Source organism: Nyctibius grandis, chromosome 19, assembly GCF_013368605.1.
Source record: "Nyctibius grandis isolate bNycGra1 chromosome 19, bNycGra1.pri, whole genome shotgun sequence".
Classification (NCBI taxonomy): domain Eukaryota; kingdom Metazoa; phylum Chordata; class Aves; order Nyctibiiformes; family Nyctibiidae; genus Nyctibius; species Nyctibius grandis.
In genome coordinates, this window is record NC_090676.1 from 1,022,519 (window position 1) to 1,042,706 (window position 20,188).

The following is a 20,188-nucleotide window of genomic DNA, read 5'->3' on the forward strand; positions in this document are numbered from 1 at the left end:
CAGCTAAAACCCAGGCCCTGGAGGGGAGGGTCAGCCCCTCTTGTCGCTCGCACCACCACTGGTTTGCTGGGCGAGCGCCTGCTCAGCCCAAGGGATGATATTTTCATGCAAAATAAGCCCGGAGGAGCCGAGGGGCTGGCCTGCACCTGCAGCAGCGGGATGAGCTGGGAAGGAATGACTCCGTTAACGTCTCAGTGCCAAGAACAATTTGTATAGGCAGCTGCTGTAAATAAATGTGCATACGCACGGTGCTGTGCGCACAGCTACGGGCTTCAGGCTGCAGCATACTCGAGATTTAAACGTTTGACCCGTTTTCTCTCAGGTTTGCAACCCTGGTGAGCAGCCAGCACAGGAAGCTGAGGCGCCTCGGCAGCTCTAAACCATGTAGGTTGAACAGTGATGTCTGTGGGAACGCTGGGGTAAGGTTATTAGCACTCAGGGCCAAAGACTCTGCAGCCCACGGCCACAGAGGAAGGGCTGTGCGTGCCCACTGGCCAGCCTTACTTCGGTCTGCGGAGAAGAACGTCAGCAAAGATCATCTCTCTTGGGTCTCTTGTGCTCTGGCAGAGTGTCTGGATGCTCCTCTTCAGCTCACCAATCTCCTCTTCCACATCCTGAATAATCTGAATGAATTAAATTTCTAAGAGATCTTTACTTTGCAAGTGAACAGGAATTAAAGCTTAGAGATCCTCCTCCGGGACTAACGAGTAATGGGAGGTTTTGCGTTGTGCTGAACTGGGTCTGTTGGTCAACCCTAAAGCCCCACCTGAAATACTTCATGCTGCCGCCGCAGGCACCAGTAATGCTGGTGAAAGCTAACCTTGATGCTGTCTATCACAAAAAATTAAGAGAAACCAAGAGAGTTCAGGCTGTAGCAGTAGGAGGGATGAGATGTAGGAAATTGATGCATTTTTTACTAGTGTATGAGGGAATCTCTCCCAGCCTGGCTTGTTCTTCTCCCCTTTCTTCTTCTTGTCCTCACCGGTGAGCGCTGGCAAAGTCAACCCATGGGCTGGAGATTTCCTCTCCTCTGCTTCTGTCTTCTGCCATTTGCTGCAATCCTACCCTCAGCACGACAGCAGCAGCAGAGAAAACATCGGGAGTCAGAGGGGGTTTGTGAGCAGAGACCTCTCCGACGTGGCCCACGGTTCTGACTCCCCTCTGTGCCCTTCACCAGCAGCAAGGCTCAGGCCTGGTCGGGGGACACGGCGTTTACAACCACAGGGCTGCAAGCGCCACGAACCCCACGGCAACGAGAGACTGACCGTTCTCCTGAAATCCTCCATGACACTGGGGACCGGGCCCTTTGCAGCCGTCTCCGCACAGGCGCTGGAAGTAAAAGCATAACCCCAGTGAGGAGCCTGAGCCCCCCAGCTCTGCCTGTCCCCCCCCAGCTCTGCCTGAGCCCCCCCAGCTCTGCCTGAGCCCCCCAGCTCTGCCTGTCCCCCCCAGCTCTGCCTGCCCCCCCCCAGCTCTCCCTGTCCCCACGGATAAACCACTGTGGGCCCAAAGTCAGAGCAGAGAGGCAGCCACAGCCCCCGGGCTACGGTACCCTCGGGGAACCCCATCCTCCCGTGCCTCCCCTGCCCGGGGGGAGCCCCTCACCTCACCTCACGCCCCGTGGGGCGTCCTCCTGCCTGTCCCCCGTGGGGGAGCCCCTCCGGCCTGCTCCGTTCTTCCCGTTGCCATCCTCCTGCTCCCCGGGGATCCCCCAGACCCCACGGCCCCCCCGGGGACCCCCCGTACCCCGCGTCCCCGTCTCCCGGCCGGTCTCCATGGCGACAGCCGGCGGGTACGGGGACCGGGCGGGGCGCGCGCTCACGGGAAAGGGCGGCTGGGGCGCCCCCTGCCGGCTCCGCCCCGGGCAGAGGGAATGGCCGAACCGGTGCACGGTGGCGGGGTCATACGGGAGCCGCGCGGCGGGTGCCCGGTGCCGGGTATGGCCTCGGGCCACACCGGGGGGGAACGGCTCGGGCAGGCGCCGCCCGTAGACCCCCGGCTGCCATACGCCGTGCGAGGCCCGACGCGGCGGGGAAGCCGCGGGGGAGGGTTGTGTGGTGTTCCCCGGGCAGCGGGGCTCCGGGGGGGCTCACACCGGGCAGGCCCCGGGCAGGCGGCGGCCCCAGGCCCCGCTCGGGCCGCTGTTACCACAGCAACCGGCGGCGGCGGCGCAGCCAATGGGCGCGGCCCCCCGCGGGCAGCCCGCGGTCTCCGGGGCAACAGCGCCGCCGCCGCCGCGCCATTGGTGCCGCCCGCAGCCCCGCGGAGGGGGCGTGGCCTAACCGGGAGGGGCGTGGCCTGACCGGGAGGGGCGGGGCCTGGCCGGGCCCGGTCACGCCGCGGGGGACAAGGCCCCACTCGTGGCACCGGGGGAGCTGCGTGGCCGCCCCGTGTCCCGGTGGGCCCCATCCCTGCCTTGACCCGCCGGGAGCCGAGCCCCCGGGAACACCGCCCGTGCCCATGAAGGCACCGGCCTTCCCACGCCGCCGGGGGACCGGGGAGAGCGGGAGCCCGGTGGACCGGCAGGGGCGGGGTCCTGAAGCAGCGTCCCGGGGGATGCTCGGTGTCCCGGCCGGGCAGAGCCGTTCCCGGGCCGGGGTGCTGCTCCCAGGGGGCCGTGAGGGGTGTGGGGGCTCCCCGGGGTGCCCATGTGCGGGTGTAGGGGGCACCGGGGACACCGGGGTGCCCAGCTCGGGAGAGCAGCGGGTACGGGCAACAGCTGGAGCATCCCCGGGTGGGTACCAGCGGGCACAGGGAGGTACCGGCGCGCACAGGCCGGGTACCGGGATGCTCGTGTGAAGGTACCGGGGGTCACTGGGGTGCTGTGCTGCTGAGCTGGGGGCACCGGGAGCTCCCGGGGTGCCATGGCGGCGGTACCGGGGCGTGCCGCCCTGCCGTTCTCTCCAGCAACCCCTCACCGGAGGGCGCCCATTGGCGGAGCCGGATATTCCCCCCCGCCCTGCGGCCAATGGACCGGGGGGGCGGTGCCTCCCATTGACAGAACCGGCGCGGCGGTGTTTACCGGGGGCGGGGCGGCGGCGGCTATAAGAGGGGTACCGGGGGGGCGTGCGGCTCCCGGGCTGCCCGCACCGCCCCCGCGCACCCCCGACCCGCCGCAGCGTCCCCGCATCGCACCCGATCGGAGCTTCCGCTGACTCAACCGGGGGGAGCATCCCCGGGGCGGTGCGGAGCATCCTCGGACCGGCTCGGAGCGTCCCCGGCCGGTACAGAGCATCCCGGAGCATCCCCGGGGCGGCGTGAAGCATCCCGGAGCATCCCCGGACCGGTTCGGAGCATCCCCGGGGCTGTACAGAGCATCCCAGAGCATCCCCGGGCCGGCGCGGAGCATCCCCGGGCCGGTATAGAGCATCCCGGAGCATCCCCGGACCGGTTCAGAGCATCCCCGGGCCGGACCGCTGCGGAGCATCCCTGAGCCAGAGACCACCGGGCCGGCGGGGGGCCCCTCCGGAGCATCACAGCGGCCGCCGTCCCGGCGGAGCCGCCCCCGCCGTGCGCCCCCGGGCCCCGGCGCGACCCCCTGCGCCCCGCCCCGCCGCCGCCGCCGCCCGCTCGGCACAATGGGGGCGGCGCGGCGCGGCGGGTAGCGGCGGGCGGGGAGGCGGCGGCGGTGAGAGGGGAGGAGGAGGCGGCGGAGGCGGAGGCGACGGCGGGGTCCCCGGTATGGTGCAGCGCGGCGGCACACGGGGCCGGGGCGCGGAGGCCCGTCGGGAGCCCTGCGCCCCGCTGCCCGCCCGCGACGCCGAGCCCGGCTGGTGCAAGACGCCGAGCGGGCACATCAAGCGGCCCATGAACGCCTTCATGGTGTGGTCGCAGCACGAGCGCCGCAAGATCATGGACCAGTGGCCCGACATGCACAACGCCGAGATCTCCAAGCGCCTGGGCCGGCGCTGGCAGCTGCTCCACGACTCCGAGAAGATCCCCTTTGTGCGGGAGGCCGAGCGCCTGCGCCTCAAGCACATGGCCGACTACCCCGACTACAAGTACCGGCCTCGGAAAAAGGGCAAGGTGGGCACCGGCGCCGCCCGCCCGCGCCTCCCGGTGAAGATCAAGCCCTCGGTGCTGGGCCGTGTCTCCGCCGGCCGCAGGCAGCCCACCACCAAGCCGCCCGCCAGCCCCGACGCCCCGCAGGAGCCCACGCCGGAGGTGCCCGCCGAGGAGTGCCCCGCGGCTCCTGGCACAGCCGCCTGGCACGTGGCACCCACCCAGGAGCCCCCCGCGCCCCCGAGCCCTGCTGCCGCCTGCCCCGAGCCGGGGAGGTCCCCGGAGACCGAGTCCCCCTCTCCCATGTCGGCCGGGTCCCCTCCCTCCTCCTTCAGCTCCTCCGATGAGGAGCTGGAGGAAGAGCTGCTGGGGGTCCTGCCCGGGCGGGCCCCCGCCGGTGCCACCGGCGGCGCCCTGGACTGGTCTGCCTTCGACAAGGACCACGACCCGTTCCCGCGGGGCGGCTCCTCGCACTTCGAGTTCCCGGACTATTGCACGCCCGAGGTGACGGAGATGATCGCGGGGGACTGGCTCATGTCCAGCATCTCGGACTTGGTCTTTACCTACTGAGTCCCGCGCTCTGCAGGTAACGCTCTTCTCTCTTTATTTCTCCGTAATCAGGTCGTATCAAAAAAAAAAAACCCAGAAAAAAACAAAAACCAACCCCTCCCGAACCGAAACCAGCTGTTTACATGCAGGAATCAGGTATTTTGCCTTGGAGCCGCTGGCAGGCAGAGCTCCCTGCTCACCTCACCCCCCGGCACACACCCACTCCTCGTCCGTCCGTCTGTCCGGCCCTCGCCTCGCGGCCGCGGGACGTGTGGCCGCCGCGGTTATTCGCCCGTGAACCGCGAGCGTCTAATCAGGTTTCCATTGTCAGCGCCCTGCGCCCGGCCCCTTCTCCCCACGGCTCCGGCCATGGCGGCTCCTGGCCGCTCCCATCCCCGCCGGCCGCTGCCCGTGCCCCCTCCGGCTCTCCGGGCAGCGGGAGCACCCACGCCAGCCCCGGCTCTGGGTGCCCGTCCCACCCTCCCCGTTCCTCCGGGAACGGCCGATTCCTTTTGCTCTCTGCGTTCAAAGCCCGGCTTCAACGTCTCCTCTTCCTCGTTGCAGCCCTTGGGGAGGGATCCCCAGCTGTGCCACGTCTGGGGGTGGCAGAGCCTTGGGGACCCCCCCTGCCCCACACCCCGTTTTGGGGGTCCGGTGTCCCACGGGACCGGCGCGCTGCCCGCCGCTGACTTTGGGAAGAGCGAAGTTGGGCGCACGTGATGCGCACGTGGCCACAGTGCCGGCTGTGCCGCGGGGGGAGCCCGTGCCCGGAGCCACCCTGAACCCCCGCGGGGGACGAGCCCTTCCCGGAGCAGCCAGCCCCCGGCGTAGCCTTGGAGCCGGTGTCCGTGCAGGACCCGCTGCGGGCTGGCGGAGCCCAGTGCCACCGTGCCCGGCCGCGCGGCGATGCCCGGGGTGGCGGGGAGCGGGCAGGGCAGGGCGGCGGGGAGGTGACGCTGCGGGAAATCTGCCTTAAGCAACCCCCCCAACAGAGCCGGGAGCAGCGGCGGCACCGACACCGGTGGGCACGCGGGGCGTGGGTGACGCTGCGGCGCGGTGCCCCTCCACGCCGTGCGCCGCTGCCGGCTGCGCCAAGGGCAGGGACGCCCCGGCAGGGCAGGTCCTGCCGCAGCGGCTCTCCCAGCAGGGTTTTTCTCTGCTTTTCCTAATGGCTCCTTCCTGCTGCCGGGGAGCACGTGGCCGCAGTGCCGGCTCGGTGGCCACCACAGGCCACGTTTGCGGGGCAGGGGCTGCGCTCGGGTACGGCTGTGCTGTGTGGTGGCCAGCAGGGACCCCGGCCCCCCTCGGCTGCCAGCCCTGGGGACGTGGCAGCGCTCAGAGGAGCCGTCCTGGGCTCACAGTGGGTGAAGCAGCCCCTGAGGTCCCCCCGGCCCCAATTCCCGGTGGGGCTCTGGGTGTGCGGGAGCCCCCTCTGACCCTTCCCGGGCAGTGGGGTGCCGGGGGCACAGGGGCACCCACTCCCTGGGGCTCTGCCTCCCCCTTTTGGGGCTGCCGGTTCCTCTGGTCACGTGCTGCCCCGGGCCCACCCGTTGCGGTGGGGCTGGATAGAGCCGTGACCAGGGGAAGGGCATAAGGGCACCCCCCGCCCTGGTGTCCCCCCAGGGTGGCTCGGAGCAGGGGACCTGCCTGGCCCCGCTGCCAGAGGTGCTGGTGACCCCGGCTCAGCCGTGGGGACGGGCACCGCGGCGCAGGGCGAGGTGGGCTGTGTCCCCAGGGCCCCTCGCAGGGACGTTCGGTGTCCCCCAGCCCGGTCCAGGGTGGCCTTGGGGTCCCCTCGCCGCCCCCCCCCCCGAGGGCCAGCCATCAGCATGGTAGCTGTGTCGGTGTGTAGCGGTAGCTGTGCGTGTGTGTGTCGGCGGCGCGGTAGCCGCCGTGTTTCGGTAGCCCCGGTGCGGGTGCCAGCCTGCGGAGGCAGGCGGGTGTCACGCACCAGACACTTGTTCCCCGTATAGAGCGTGTCCCCCCCCCCCGTCCCCGTCCCCCCCGGCCGTTCCCCACCGGACCCAGCCCCAGCCGAGGTGGAAAAGCCAAGTAAGCGCCGGGCCACCCGGCCCCGGGGGGCTTTGCCTTCCCCCGCCACGGGCAGCCCCACACCAGGAGCACCCCGAGCCCCCCCCATGTGTGAGCCGGGGTTGGGGTCCCCATGGGGTCCCTGTGGGGTCTCGCGGCCCCGGGGCTCTCCGACGCGCACAGATCTACCCCAGCACCTCGGTGCCTTCTCGGGATGCGTGGCCACCCGCCATCCCCACTCCTGGGGAAGCCAAAGCCCCCAAATACCAGCAGGGCCCGAGGCCACGGTGAGGGTCTCGCATCATACATGTGCTCAGGGCTGCATCTCCTGTTCCCAGCGGGGACACGGGGGGTCCCGGCGGTCCCCTGCGTGCCGGGCATTACCCGTGGGCCGCGGGACTGACAGGCAAAACGTTTCCTCAGGAGCAGGTTCTGGGTCAGCACCAGAACCGGAGCCAGAGCCGGGCCCCCCTCCCAGCCCCGGCCGCAAGCACAACACCATCCGCTTCGTCCCCGTCCCCCCTCCTGCCCCCTCCTCGAGCCTCGCTGGGTGTCCTTGTCGGGGGAGACCCGTTGTGGACAGTGGTGGATTGTCTGTGCCGTGTGGTTGTAGTGCTTAGAGACCCCGCAGCGCGCGGCCCCCTCCCGCTGCGCCCCCGCCTCCCCGCTGCCCCGCGCTGGCTGGCGTGCGTGTGCGAGCGTGTGTGCGTGCGCGTGCGACATCCCGCCATCACTAGAAACAAAGCGAATAATAAATAATAATAATAAATAAATGAATAATAAAAAATAAACCAAACCTCTCTCAGGAAGAAGCCGCCCCGGCGGTGGCCGAGCGGGCCGGGGGTCCCCCGGAGCTGACGGGGCCCCGGTGCAGCCTGCGGACGGGCCCCAGCGCTCGGGGTCACCTTTGTCGTGTCGTGTTAGTGAAGGGTCCCTGTGTCTGTGTCCTGCAGCAGGAGGCTGTCAGCCCACGGGCAGCCCCGGCCCCCGGCCCAGCCTGGGGGGTGCGACGTGGCCGGCCCCGGCTCTGCGGGAGCTTGGCCGACGGTTGTCCTGGCTGTTGTGACTGTGGAATAAAGTGTGTTGGTCTGTGGCTCCGGCTCCTCCTGTGCTGCTGTGGGGGTACCAGGAGATGTGGGGGTACCAGGGGGATGTGGGGGTACCAGGGGGTGTGGGGGTACCAGGGGGATGTGGGGGTACCAGGGGGTGCGGGGGTACCAGAGGGATGTGGGGGTACCAGGGGGACGTGGGGGTACCAGGGGATGTAGGGGTACCAGGGGGTGTGGGGGTACCAGAGGGATGTGGGGGTACCAGGGGGACGTGGGGGTCCAAGGGGGACATGGGGGTACCAGGGGGACATGGGGCTCCCAGGGGGACATGGGGGTACCAGGGGGATGTGGGGGTACCAGGGGACGTGGGGGTACCAGGGGATGTGGGGGTACCAGGGGACATGGGGGTACCAGGGGGTGTGGGGGTACCAGGGGGTGTGGGGGTACCAGAGGGATGTGGGGTTCCCAGGGGGACGTGGGGGTACCAGGGGCCAGCACCCAGCTCCCAGGACCATCAGCTCCCCCCCCCCCCCAGCCCCTGGGCTGCCCCCTGGACCCCCCGCTGCCACGCCAGCGTGCATGTGCAGTGCCTGCGTGTGCTCTGAGCACGCGTGTGCCATGCCCTGTGCACACATGTGCCGTGCCAGCTCCGTGCACACGCAGCTCCCTGGCACTGTCAGCTCCCCCAGTATGGCTCAGCCTGCGGGGACGGGACCGGGGGGGGCGGGGGCTTGGGGTGCTAATCCAGCCCCACAGGAGGGCCCGGGGGGGCCACGGGGGCCACATGCCACTTGGATCACACCCCCCCTCCCCGCCTGCAGCTGTTGCCACGGCAACAAGGGGAGCCCGGAGCATCCTCGGGTACCACCGGCCCCTCGTGCCCTGTGCCCTGGCCGTGGCTGGGCACCGGGCTGTGCCGGGGGGAGGACCGGGCTGTCCCATGCTGCAGTGACCCCCCAGCCCCACGGGAGCACACGGCTGCACCCGCTCTGGGACAGCACCCAGCACCCCCCAGGCCCTGGGGTGCCCTGGCCACGGGGATGGCACCGGCACCGCTGTGGGTGACGGCACCAGAGCAGGGAAGGATGCTCTAAGGGCTCTGCCCCCCGCGAGGTAAGTGGGGAGCAGGCAGGGCTGGGGACAGGGGTGAGCCTGGGGGGGGGACCCGGGGGGGACACAGGATGGGGGGAGCAGAGCGATGGGCAGCAGGGGCGCAGCAGGGTGGTCCCCAGGGTGAGCCCCCCCCCCCGAACCCCGGCATGGGAGAAGAGATGGAGGGATGAGCACGGCCCCGGGGCTGGGGCTGTGCTGGGGGACAGCCGGTGCCGTGGGCAGCGCGTGCCCCCCGCGAGGCCTCCCCGGCGCGGGGGCTTTGTTCAGCGCCGCAGCCGGCACCGAAAGGGTCCCGGTCCCCTCCCGCACCCTCCTGCGGGCTGACATTTCCTCACCCACCCGCATGGCTGAGCGGGCAGCTCCCACAGCAGTGCCCCGTCCCGGGGCAGGCAGCCACATTGGGGCAGGAGGGGGTACACGGTGGCCCCATCCCCACCATGTGGTGGCCGTGTCCCCACTTCCCTGCAAGGCAGCGGCCCCTTGGCCACCCCACAGGTGGCCACGTCCCTCCCTGCCACGGCCCCTCCTTCCCCACGGCCGGCGATTGGGTGGCTGCGATGGCCTGATGGAGAGGCCCGATCCTGCCAACGCGGCGGGGCCCTGCGGGGGCTGCGCGGGGCCCGGACCCGGCCCAGGACGGTGGCATCGGGCAGCTCCTCCAGTGACCCTGGGCAGGACCCGGTCACCCAGGCCAGGCTCGGGCGCAGTGGGGCAGGGGGTGGCCGTCCCCTCGCCCGGGGACCAGGGTGGGAGGATGAGAGGGGAGGGGGAGCGGGAGAAGGGCCCGTCTCCGTGCCCCTGGGGGGTCCTGAGAGGGGTCACGCCTGGGGAGGGTAAATAAAAGATTTGGTCGTGTCCCTGCGGGCACCGAGGGAGGGACGGGGCGTGTTTAGTGGCTGTTTATTTTACAGTTATAGGGTTTGTACAAATCTGCATTTACAAGTGTGTACAGAGGGACCAACGCACCCGAAGCCACCGTCTCCTCCCAGCCCGTCCTCCCCCGGGGACAACGCGAGAACTAAAGTGCATCAAGGCCAGAGAGCAGGGGTGGGGGGGAGCTCCAGCCACCCCCTCCTTTGGGGGAGTGCACAGAGGGGTCCGGGACCCCCGGCAGCACCCCCAGCTCACCACAGACTCTCCTGCACCACTAAAGTGCAAAGTCACCCCCCTGAGACCAAGGGCCCACGGGGCCACCCAGAACTCACCCGGAGGCAGTCACGAACCACGAGGCAGGGGGTTGGGACAGGAGGGTGCTGAGCTTTGCAGGGCACGAGTTCTCTATCCCAACACCCATAACTCTTCCACCAACACCTAATTTTCAGGTGTGCAGGACCTGGGCTCGGCCCAGATGGCTTTGGGCACCACAGAGCAGCGGCAGGGGGGGCTGGGGGGAGCTGTAAGGGACAGGTAAGGGCACTTGCGGGAGGTTTAGCAGCTCAGGGGAGAGGTAGAGGCAGATAGTGTCTATTGGCTTTGTCTCGGTGGGACACGGAGTGGGATTTGCTGCTTAGCTTGGAGGGCAGGGAGCGCTGGGACTGGGACTGGGTGGGGAAACTGGAGCTGTGCAGGGGTCAGGGTGGCCTTTCTAGGAAACTCCCCCACTTGCGTTACTCCGAGGGGTGACGCTGGAGTGCAAGGGGCTCGTGGGGAGATTTAAGCCAGACTTCCTACCACGATGGCTCCTGTCCTGTGCAAAGTGTTTCACGAGGTGGATAAAGGCTTTTCTCCACGTTAGAGCCTGCTTCCAGAGCCGTGGAAATCTGCAAGGGGTGTTTGTGGTGCCGCTAACTCTCGTGGTGACGTGATCTGGCACAGGACAGCACGTACCTGGGGCAGGACGAGCGACACTCGCCCCTCACCTCGCTGACCTGAGCCCCCTCTGGCCCGCTCCTGTCCCCTGCCCTTCTCTCCTGCCAACAGATCAGGCTGCAAAGATGAGGAAGCAAGAAGAGCCAGGGAGTGTTACGTGCTGGAGACAACCTCAGGGCAGGGGTTTGTGAAAGGCTGGGCTCTGCTCAGAGGTCGCCTACAGGCAAGGGAAGGGTCAGACCACCAGTGAGGCTGAACGCAGCCTGCCCACGAGGAGGATGGAGCCAGAGGGCTCCCCTGCTCCTCAGGAGTGTGACAGCCCCGCGCCCCCACGCACACATCCAGGCCAAACCCTGCCCTGAAGACTCGTCTGTACCTCTGGTTCCTCACGAGACGGCGGCAGGGCCCGTCTGCTCACCCCTGCACGGGAAGGAGAGAGCAAGGTGAGCGTCGGTGCGAGGAACAATCCTGCTGGGCTGGCTCCCACCAGCCTCTGTCGCAAAGGCCAAACGCGTCACCAGACGCAGCAAGAATAAAAAATAATCTTCAGGCAGGTCGTTTCTGGACGTGTCCTTTCATCAAACACCACCCCTTCCCGCCCGGGAAGGACGTGGTGACGGGGAAGGTCCTTCCTCTGGCTTCAGGGGAAAATCTGCAGTTCAAACTTGGGTGCCCACTCCAGCGCGCTCTTCACCACGGCCAGGGCAGCTGCTCCCAGGGCCACCGTCAGCCCCATCACGGCCAGCTTGACAAAGCGGTTGGTCCTCGGCTTTGTCAAGATGGATTTTGTCCGCTCCTCCCCTCGGAGCCGCTCCCTGAAGCGCTGCCTCAACACAGTGTCTGGTCTCTGCTGCACTGACGCCAACTCAAAGTCCTTAAAAGTGGAAGCCGCGGTTCTGCAAGAGAAGAAACGGGTCAAAGGAGTGTCCCCAGCTCGGCTTCGGGACCAGCCTCCTGCCAGGAAGATCTTCACGAGGAAGCAAGACCTGGCAAGGGGATGCACAGAGCACCCAGGCACCCCTGCACTCACCGTTCAGCCTGCTGCTGAGCCGCCTCCCTGGCGAGTTCAGATGGTGGGAACTGCACAAAAAGGTCCCCAGCTCTGCTGATGAGAGTCTCGTAAGGAAGGTCCTGGGGGATCTGGGACAGGAGGTGGTGGACAGAGGCCATGTCGCACTCGCAGTCCAGAACTTCCTGCTCCCGGTACAGCACGATCTGCAGAGAGGAGAGAGAGCACTGAGGACAGCGGGGACACAGGGACGACTCCTTGTCACTCAGAAGAGAAAAAATATTCCACTTCCAGCTGAAAGACCTGCCCCTCCTCAAGGTGACACCACAGTGAAACGTTCCCTGGCTGGGAAAAGAAACACCAAACGCTTCCCGAGGCTCTGAGGCCATGGACAGCCCCTTTTGGGTAGTTACGTCTGTCTGCTGAGCACAGCCTGCTACTGGCAGGGCAGACACGGGCAGAGCCTCAGCAGGGCTCGACTCCACGACTTGCCCTCAAACAGAGGTTTGTTTGGACCTCCCGTAGGAGAAAGGGCAGAGGGACGCACAGCGCAGGGCTGCCCCCAGCCAGCCAGGCTCCCCAGCACCCAAGGAAGCACCCAGCAGCAAGGGCAGCACATCAAAGCAAAGAAAACCACCAGGTCACGCTGCCTCCCCAGCACTGAACTGGACCAGCTGCAGATCTGGACACCCCCGGCTGCCTCGAGCCATCCTGGATCCCACCTGCCCTCTGCCATCGGGGTCCCCTGCAGAGCAGGGTGCAGCTGGGGCCAGCAGCAGCCCCGGGTTTGCCAGCCCCACCTCGCAATGGTTCCATTAATCCCCCTCCCACTCTGGCCAATACCTACCACAGCAGCGAAATAAATGGGCATCAGCGGGTGGCAAGCCAGGAAGAAGTCGTATAATCGCACGACGTGCCTGAAGTCAGACAGAACGTGCCCGAACCAGGTGATCAACCAGCTGAGAGCAAAGATGGTTCCCACCTCCGCGCTGCACAGAGAGAAAGTGCTGTCAGGTCACCTGCTGCCAGCAGCTTGGGAACAGCGCTGGAGCCCTCCTGGTGATCCCCACGCCGCACCTCCACGCCCTGGACAGAGCTGGCCACGGGCAGAGCACTCAGAGCTCAGTGCAGAGCCACGAACTGCACCTCTGACACAACCCCAAGGCAAAGTGCTGCTTGTCTCACACCCAGCGGGGCCCACAGTAAAGGTCCCAATTATTTGCTTTCAGAACTGAATGTGTGATGGACCACGTCCCTGCCTGGCACGCTGACCTGAGGACACCTGAAGCCCAGCAGCACAGTCAGCTTCTCAGATCCCTTTTCACCCTAAAGGCTTACAGACTTCTGGGAGTTTCTAATCAATCTTGGTACCCAAAGACATCCTGGCCATGAAACAGAACAGGGACACTTGTCCAGAAAAGGACTCTGGACTGAACCTTCCCACTTACCTTCCTGCTTCTGCTTTCATCTGCCCAGACTACACTCGTGTGTCCCTATTGCACAACCTGGGAATTACCCCCAGAACCAGCAACAAACCACAGCGAGGTGACACCAGCCACAACCCTGGGCACATGAAGCGGTGGTGGCAGCTGTGTATGACATCTGCAACCCCCCCAGCCTTTCCTATACGGGCTGCAGACCACTGGGGTGGAGATGGCACCACGTAAAACCCCCCAAGATGGGCAGTAGGGGTTTAGGTCTGCTTGGAAGCAGAGTGCCACGTGGCTTCGGACTGTCACCGTTAGCTGGGGGTCAGCTGCTGACTCACGCTGCGGTGCTGGGGACACGCTGGTGCTAACGGCCCCGTGAACAGTAAGGTGAGACCGGCGTTACTGGACGTTACTGGTCAGCGTTACTGGACCAGGAGAGCTCTGAGGGGACGTCTGCGTACCTCTGCATGAAGTCATGCACCTCCGGGTTCACCTGGTCTATGATGGGCATCAGGTAATTTAAAATGTGCTTGGTATTATCCATCGTTGGGTCCATAAAATCCCTGAGGAAAGATTTCAAAGCAGCTCTGTCAAGCAACCACGTCAGCGAGCTCTCCTCCAGGGAGGCAGCCAGAAGGTGAATAAACATACTTGCCACAAAGAGCTTTGCTGGCAGGGTGGCCCCAGCCCCAGGGGACTCTGGCTGGTTGGGACAGCCCCTTCCTGCCTGTCTGGGACACGCAGGGCTGCCTGCACACAAAACCTGCGCCCAGACCATCACGCTGGTGTCAGCTGACACTTCTTATTCTGCTGCAGTGCACCCATGAGCCGTAAAGCCCTTCCAGCACCCAGAACCTAACTCCCCACGTAGGAGAATCCCTCCAAACCACTCCCCAGCTGAAGGCTCGCCCTCATTTCGGTGCACAAACAGGAGTCACTCGACTTGGGGCTCAGGACACTGGTGGCATAGACCACACTGCCCAGGGCTGTGTAAGGCCAAGCGGGAAGCACCGTGCTGAGCCAGCCCCGAGGCTGGCAGAGGCCCTGATGGCCAGAGAATTATAAATAATACACGTCCGTCGGCTTTTTCAACTTCAAGAGATGCTACAAATTAACTGACAGCCTTCAGTTATCCCTTCCTCTGAGCACAGCTCCCTGCAGAGCCCTGTGTGGTCACGCTGCTCCCTCACAGCACCCCTCCGGGTATGGACACGACAGGCAGCTGCCCTTAACGCAAGGCTCTGCCCTCCCTGCTCCAGGACAGGCCAACCCATCTGCCCAGGCGTCCCCACAGCCTGAGGACACGCAGGTGTCTCCTGTCCCCCAGCCGAGCCCGGGCAGTACCTGAGATGATGCGTCGAGAGCTTTTCCACCAGAGCCGTGGCCAGTCGGTCGCCCACCACCAGGAGGAAGGTGACCACGATGTCGTGGTAGCCCTGGTAGTAGTGCAGCTGGGGGTTGCGCTTGAGGACGTGGAGGATAATATCGATGAGCTCCTCCTGCAAGCCTTCCCTCTGGTCATCCGGCATCCCTGTGGGGACAGCACCCGGCAGGGTGGGACGGGCTGTGTCACCTACCGGTGCCTGCACGGCTGCGGTACGCAAGGAGAGCACCCGTGCATTTCCCAACCTTGCCTGACCCCAAGGGATGTGCTGCAATGGGGAGGGGGGTAAAACTAGCAGCAAAAATAGCCCAAGCCCTGCTCCTGCCCCCACAAACTCTGGTGGCCCAGGGGAAGCCGGCCAGTTGTTGGGTTGTTTAATCTTCAGAGCTGCAGAGCCCCTGCCTGCGAGGAGGTCACCGTGGAGGCTGGGAGCAGGGTTCACTGGTGTTTGTACAGTGCTGCAAAGAGCGAATTGTGCTGCACATCCAGCGCTGCTCAGGACATTTTAATAATTTTTGATTTCCCAGGGGTTCTAGAAAAAATTAAACAGGACCCATCTTCACAGAAACTGTGCCAACCGCATCAGATTGCGAGGCCCCCGTTGCCACAACTTTATACCAGTCCCCTGCTACCAACATGTGTTCAGGGACAGGATGTCACAGGAAAAACACGGTTCCTGCCACGCACAGCTGCAGCCAGCTTCTGGCAGTCCCTGTCACCAGATAAAACGCCCAAAGGCCACGCAGAGAGTCCCAGCGGAGATCTGCAATGACAAAGTTCTCCTTTTCCCCTCCTTCACTCACGTGTCTATAAATAGGCAGGAGGCTGCCATTCAAGGGCAAAACAATCTGCTCCAGCAGACCCTTCAGGAATCAGGCTCGCACGCAGCGTCCACACTCGGAAGAGAATCAGAGTGAACCAACTGTTTACGCAAAATAAAAGCGGCCGAAGGGGGAAGCAGCTCCTGGCCAGAAATAACGACTGCTCTGCAGAGAGAGCTGCTGGATTAAATGTTTTATAAATAGCACAACAAGGCACCAGCCACCCCTCAGAACTAAACAACTGCAGAACCATTTTGCTTCTGAAGGTTCGGAATTCTCTTAAATTTGGTGCATGAACCCGATTTTGAGACCGTTTTACACCAGAAATTGTTCTACCCATGGACAAACCTGCCTGCCACGCCCCGAGCTAGACCAGGCTCCAAAATAAACTGCAGCAAAGGGTCCATTTCTCAAGCACTCCATCCCTCCTAAGCTCACCCTGTCCACAACAGGCGAGGGGCAGGCAGGATCCGGGCCTCCCCACCCTGCAACTGCTCGATGGTGGCAGCGGGACTCAACGGGGCAGGGGGGAGGGTGACCTTGCGTGAGCCCCACCAAAAACCAGCTGCAGCACAGGCTGAAGGGGACAGCTGCAGAACGGCTCCGCTGCGTGAGGAAGCTGCTGTAAGCTCACAAGGAAAAGACTTTCTAGAAGTCAGGCTCTCGGAGCGTCACCCAAGTAAAGTCCGAGCCAGGAGGAGCCCCACGGCACAGACCTTCCCCCTGCAGAGTGGGAAGGGGAGAATCCCCTCTCACCTGGTGGGAAACGGCGCAGGGATCGCCGCACGTCCAGTAACACTTGCTGGTAATCTTTGTTGTCCTCTCGCAGCTCCTTTCCTGCTGAGGAAAGAGGAACAGGATTAACACCGAGTAGTGCAAAGGTACTGGGAGAAACCCTGCTGAAAGCAGGGGGATGAGGCTGCACACACAGACGTGCCACCCCAGTGTACGTCCCCTTTTTCGTGTGTCACACAGCAGCCCTGTCCCCTCACTTGCACTTCGGTGCGAGGAAACAAGACTCTGATTTCTTTAAACACGTGTTAAAACTGTCACCACTCCCATTGCTCCTGGAAATGTCTTTGCTCCACAATTTTGCCGTGGAATTCAAGCGTCCTCAGTGGCAGCAAGGCATGATATGCTGTGGAGGCCACACAGAATAGTTTATTCAATAGAAATAATTCAGGAGAACCCCCCCACAGGTAGCTAAGATAGTTAAAACAGAAGAGAAAAGAACCTGCTGGCACACTGAACTATCTATACCATCACGTGAAATTAAATGTTGTCTTCCAGCAGCTCTGATCACCTAACACGATCCAGCTCTTGACTGGCGTGGGGGAATGCACACTTCTGAACAGCCACAGATTCAGGAACCACAAAAAAACATCTGTCCTGGGGACAGTGACTGTAAAAGCTACAGGACCTGGAGCTCCTGCATGGCTCAGGCTTAAAAGCCACGCAGGTACCTCATCAGGAAGGTCATTTTCCCTGCTTCTGCTCTGACCAAACACCACATGTGTGGCTTCAGGCCACAAACTGCTTCATCTACATCTGGAAGAGACACCTTGGAAGTATTTCGGCCAGGCCAGGGCTCAGCACAGCCACCTCTCCATGGCAGCCACCAAAAATAACTCTGATACTTTCTGCTACGGATGAACTTACACATGGCAGCTGACTGCTCAGGGCCTCCCCAACTAATGTCCATCACTGTCACTAAAGACAACACCACCCTCACAGCACAATGGAAATGTTGTTTTTAGGAAGTCGTGTGTTTCCAAACCTGTCATTTATGTACGACTGTACGTGAAGCTGCGGCGTTCATGCTGCAGTGGAGAAGAGGAGGCTCAGAGTGACTTTACTGCAGTCTACAGCTACCTGAAGGGAGGTTGTAGTGGAGTGGGAGTCGGCCTCTTCTCCCAGGCAAGAGGACACAGCCTCAAGCTTCGCCAGGGGAGGGTCAGGTTGGACATCAGGAAGCATTTCTTCTCAGCAAGGGTCATTAGCCATTGGAAGGGGCTGCCCAGGGAGGTGGGGGAGTCACCATCTCTGAAGGGGTTTAAGAAAAGCCTGGACATGGCACTTAGTGCCCTGGTCTAGTTGCCATGGTGGTGTCAGGGCAACGGTTGGACTCGATGAGCCCAGAGGGCTCTTCCAACCTGATTCTGGGATTCACACCCGAGCTTGGTGGGAAATGCACCAGCGTAGAGAGGGAAGAGGCAGCTCAGAAAGCACCGCGGTTCTTCCTCTAGCACACACAGAGATCACCGAGATGGGCTTCCAAAGCCCCCGAGTGCAGGCTGTGCCGTACCTGGCAGAGGGGGCAGGTCGTCTGTATTAACACTCAGCAGCTTCGGCCACACTTTGCAGCGGATCTCATCGGTCAAGAGCCCCCCCTCGCTGATGGCCATCCGCCTGAGCGTGGCCACGTCGATGGGGTCGCTGTTCAGAGCCTGATAAATCTCCGCCACTTTTCTTTTCTTCTTCGCATCAAAGTCTGTAAGAAGATCACAAAGAGGGAAGCTGAGAGGCAACGCCAGCACACGGCGGGCAGCAACTCACATCAGGGGGGTAAAATCCACTCACAGCGACGTCACACACGCAGCAAGGGAGATGACATGGGACAGTGGGCACACGGCCTGCCAGGACAGCCCAGGGATGACCCCGGTGGGTGACCGGCCAGCCGACTGTCCCCATCTCCACAGGCTCGGCCTCGGGGCCCCTCACGGCTCCTCCTGACACGGGAGCTGCCACCGCTGCCCGAGCGGACCCCTCGCCCTCGGCTCCTGTACCCCCCAACGGGTCACAACCCCATTCCGGCCCGTGACAGCCCTGCAAAGCCGTCCCACAGCCGTCTGCCCTCTGACGCAGCCACCAGCTCAGGTGTCAAGTGTTTGCTAAGGCCAGGACTTTGCGTTCCTCCCGACTCCCAGCTGAACGGATGGAGCCCTCCTGGGGAGGAGTCTGAGCACTTCCACCGACAGCAGCAGTCAAAGAAAGGACATAATTACACCAGAGTTAACGAATCACGAGCATATTGACCTCTCTCCCAACAAACAGACTTGCCAGCTATTAGCCCAGGCACAGGTTAGCCAGAATTAAACAACTACCCCTGTTCCGTGGAGCACGTGAGCAGGCAGGGAAGGGAACACCACACAAAGCACGCGGTGCTCTGGCTTCAGATGGGTTAAACGCACTTACAGGACACGGCAGAGCTTCCCAGGGAGCTGGGAAGGGACATGAATTCACACTGCGTCGTGGTATTTGTCACCGCTGCCTCCTGATATCCCGCAGCGGAGGAGTTTCCACTCAGGAGGCTTTGCTGGAGCACAGGACGAGGCCACAAACGCTGCCTGTACTTAAAGGCTTTTCCGACAGATCCAAGCAGGATTTGTTCGATACGGGACGTGTCCAAATAGGATTTGTGGTGGGAGGAATTAAAGGAGCCGTTTCTCAACGCCCCACTCGCCCGGCAGCAGCTCGGGGAGCGCGTTCCTCTGCTCACGTGGCACCTCCGACGGCTCGGCGCTGCCCCGGCCCTCTCCCTGCTCCCGGGGAGCTTTCTGCGGCGTCCGAACGGGAGACAGCAGGACGGCAGGCTGCTCAGACACACGGACACCGCAGGTCAAGCGGTGGACGCTGCCCCTTCTCAAAGCACCCCTTTTAAACGCTTTTTGATGAAAACAAGCTGTAACAGCCCACAACAGATCTCCAGCTCTGCTCCAAACACCAAGTTCCTGGTAACGTTAAAGCTTCCAGCGCTCACCCAGGGACCACAACTGCCTTTTATTTCCTTTCCCACCCCTTGGGCAAGCAAAGGGATTTGCAAACAGAAGCCAGCTCCGCTCGGTCACCCGTTCCCCATCCCCTGTGACACGCAGACACCGGGGTGTCACAGTGAAGCCTCGGGAAGGAGGAGACCGAGCCTGGGGAAGCAGAAACTCCCGTTCACACACAACTTAAGGAGCAGTACGAAGGAAGGAGCACGTATTGCGGGCTCCTCTGCTGGGATTTACTGGCAAACACCCCAATATTCAAACGTACAGCAGAAAATAGCTGCAAATATTAAAAAAAATTGTATTTCAACGCCTTTTTTGTGCACCCACAAAACCTTAACTCGCTGCCTCAGTTACACGTTGAAGGAGAGACAGAAACAAGCTCAGCGCGGGGGCTGACCGCCCCCGGACTCCAGCCGTACCTCGGGAAGCTCCACCGGAGAGAGGGTCTTTATTTACCCCCGCCCCTAACGCAGTTCTCACCGCGGAGCGTCCGGGCAGCGCAGGGGGATCCCGGCCCGCACCCCAGCGCGGCTCCGCAGAGGGGGCAGCCCTGCCTTCCCCACGGCTGAAACCCCGCGCAGGCACCGGGCACCGGCACCGCAAGGCCGGGCCAGCCCCGGCGCTGCCGCAGAGCCCCCCGGTTACGGCCGCCCCGGGCCGCCCCGGAGAGCTCAGGGGCCCGGCCTCCAGCCAGGCACCGGTCAACCCGCCGCCCCCCGCCTGCCCCAGCCCGCGGCCTGCCGGGGGAGCCGCTCCCGTGCCGAGGGGCCGGGCCCGAGCGGACGGTTCGGGCCTGCGGGACCCCCGGGCCGGCCCCCGCCCGGGCTGCTCCCAGCGGAGCGCCGAGCCCCGCCCCGCCGCTAGGGGGCGCCGCCGCGCCCGCAGGAGGCGCTCCAGCCCACGCCCGTCGGAGAGGAACCGGCGTCCCCCGCCCTCCCGCCAGGCCCCGGCCCTGCCCGTACCGTGGCCGCCGACACCGTTGCGCGGCGGGCTCTGCCGGGCCATGTTCCCGGGCGCTGCGGCGCATACCGGGCCGGAGACCGGGCCGGGGCTCCGCGCTCCCCCCGCCCCTCCGCCGGCGGCGCGCGAGCGGCACGTCACAGAGCCCCAATGCGCAGGCGCAGCTCCGGGAGGCGGGTCACGTGGGCCGGAAGGGGCGCGGCGCGGCTGCGCATGCGCAGAGGGCCCCCCGCCCCGCTCAGCACGTGTTCGATCCTC

At 64.3% G+C, this 20,188-nt stretch overlaps 2 protein-coding genes across 5 annotated transcripts; one reads left to right on the forward strand and one right to left on the reverse strand.

Annotated features, from left to right (window-relative positions):
• Window positions 1-3,681: 3,681 nt before the first annotated feature.
• On the forward strand, window positions 3,682-4,572 carry SOX12 (SRY-box transcription factor 12). The gene has a single exon (XM_068416090.1). It carries the CDS (start codon window positions 3,682-3,684, stop codon window positions 4,570-4,572), a length of 891 nt encoding a protein of 296 aa, XP_068272191.1.
• Window positions 4,573-9,630: 5,058 nt separating this feature from the next.
• On the reverse strand, window positions 9,631-20,058 carry TBC1D20 (TBC1 domain family member 20). Of its 4 annotated transcripts, none has more exons than XM_068416077.1 (9): window positions 19,933-20,058; window positions 18,393-18,790; window positions 17,503-17,688; window positions 15,954-16,034; window positions 14,337-14,523; window positions 13,454-13,555; window positions 12,410-12,551; window positions 11,584-11,768; window positions 9,631-11,449 (listed from the first exon to the last, which is right to left on the reverse strand). In XM_068416077.1, exons 1-9 carry the CDS (start codon window positions 19,995-19,997, stop codon window positions 11,194-11,196), a joined length of 1,602 nt encoding a protein of 533 aa, XP_068272178.1. In that variant the 5' UTR covers window positions 19,998-20,058; the 3' UTR covers window positions 9,631-11,193. The 4 variants fall into 4 exon arrangements, with proteins under 4 accessions (XP_068272178.1, XP_068272177.1, XP_068272180.1 ...); XM_068416076.1 differs by having other exon boundaries at window positions 15,954-16,037; XM_068416079.1 differs by lacking the exon at window positions 18,393-18,790.
• Between the last annotated feature and the right edge of the window lie 130 nt (window positions 20,059-20,188).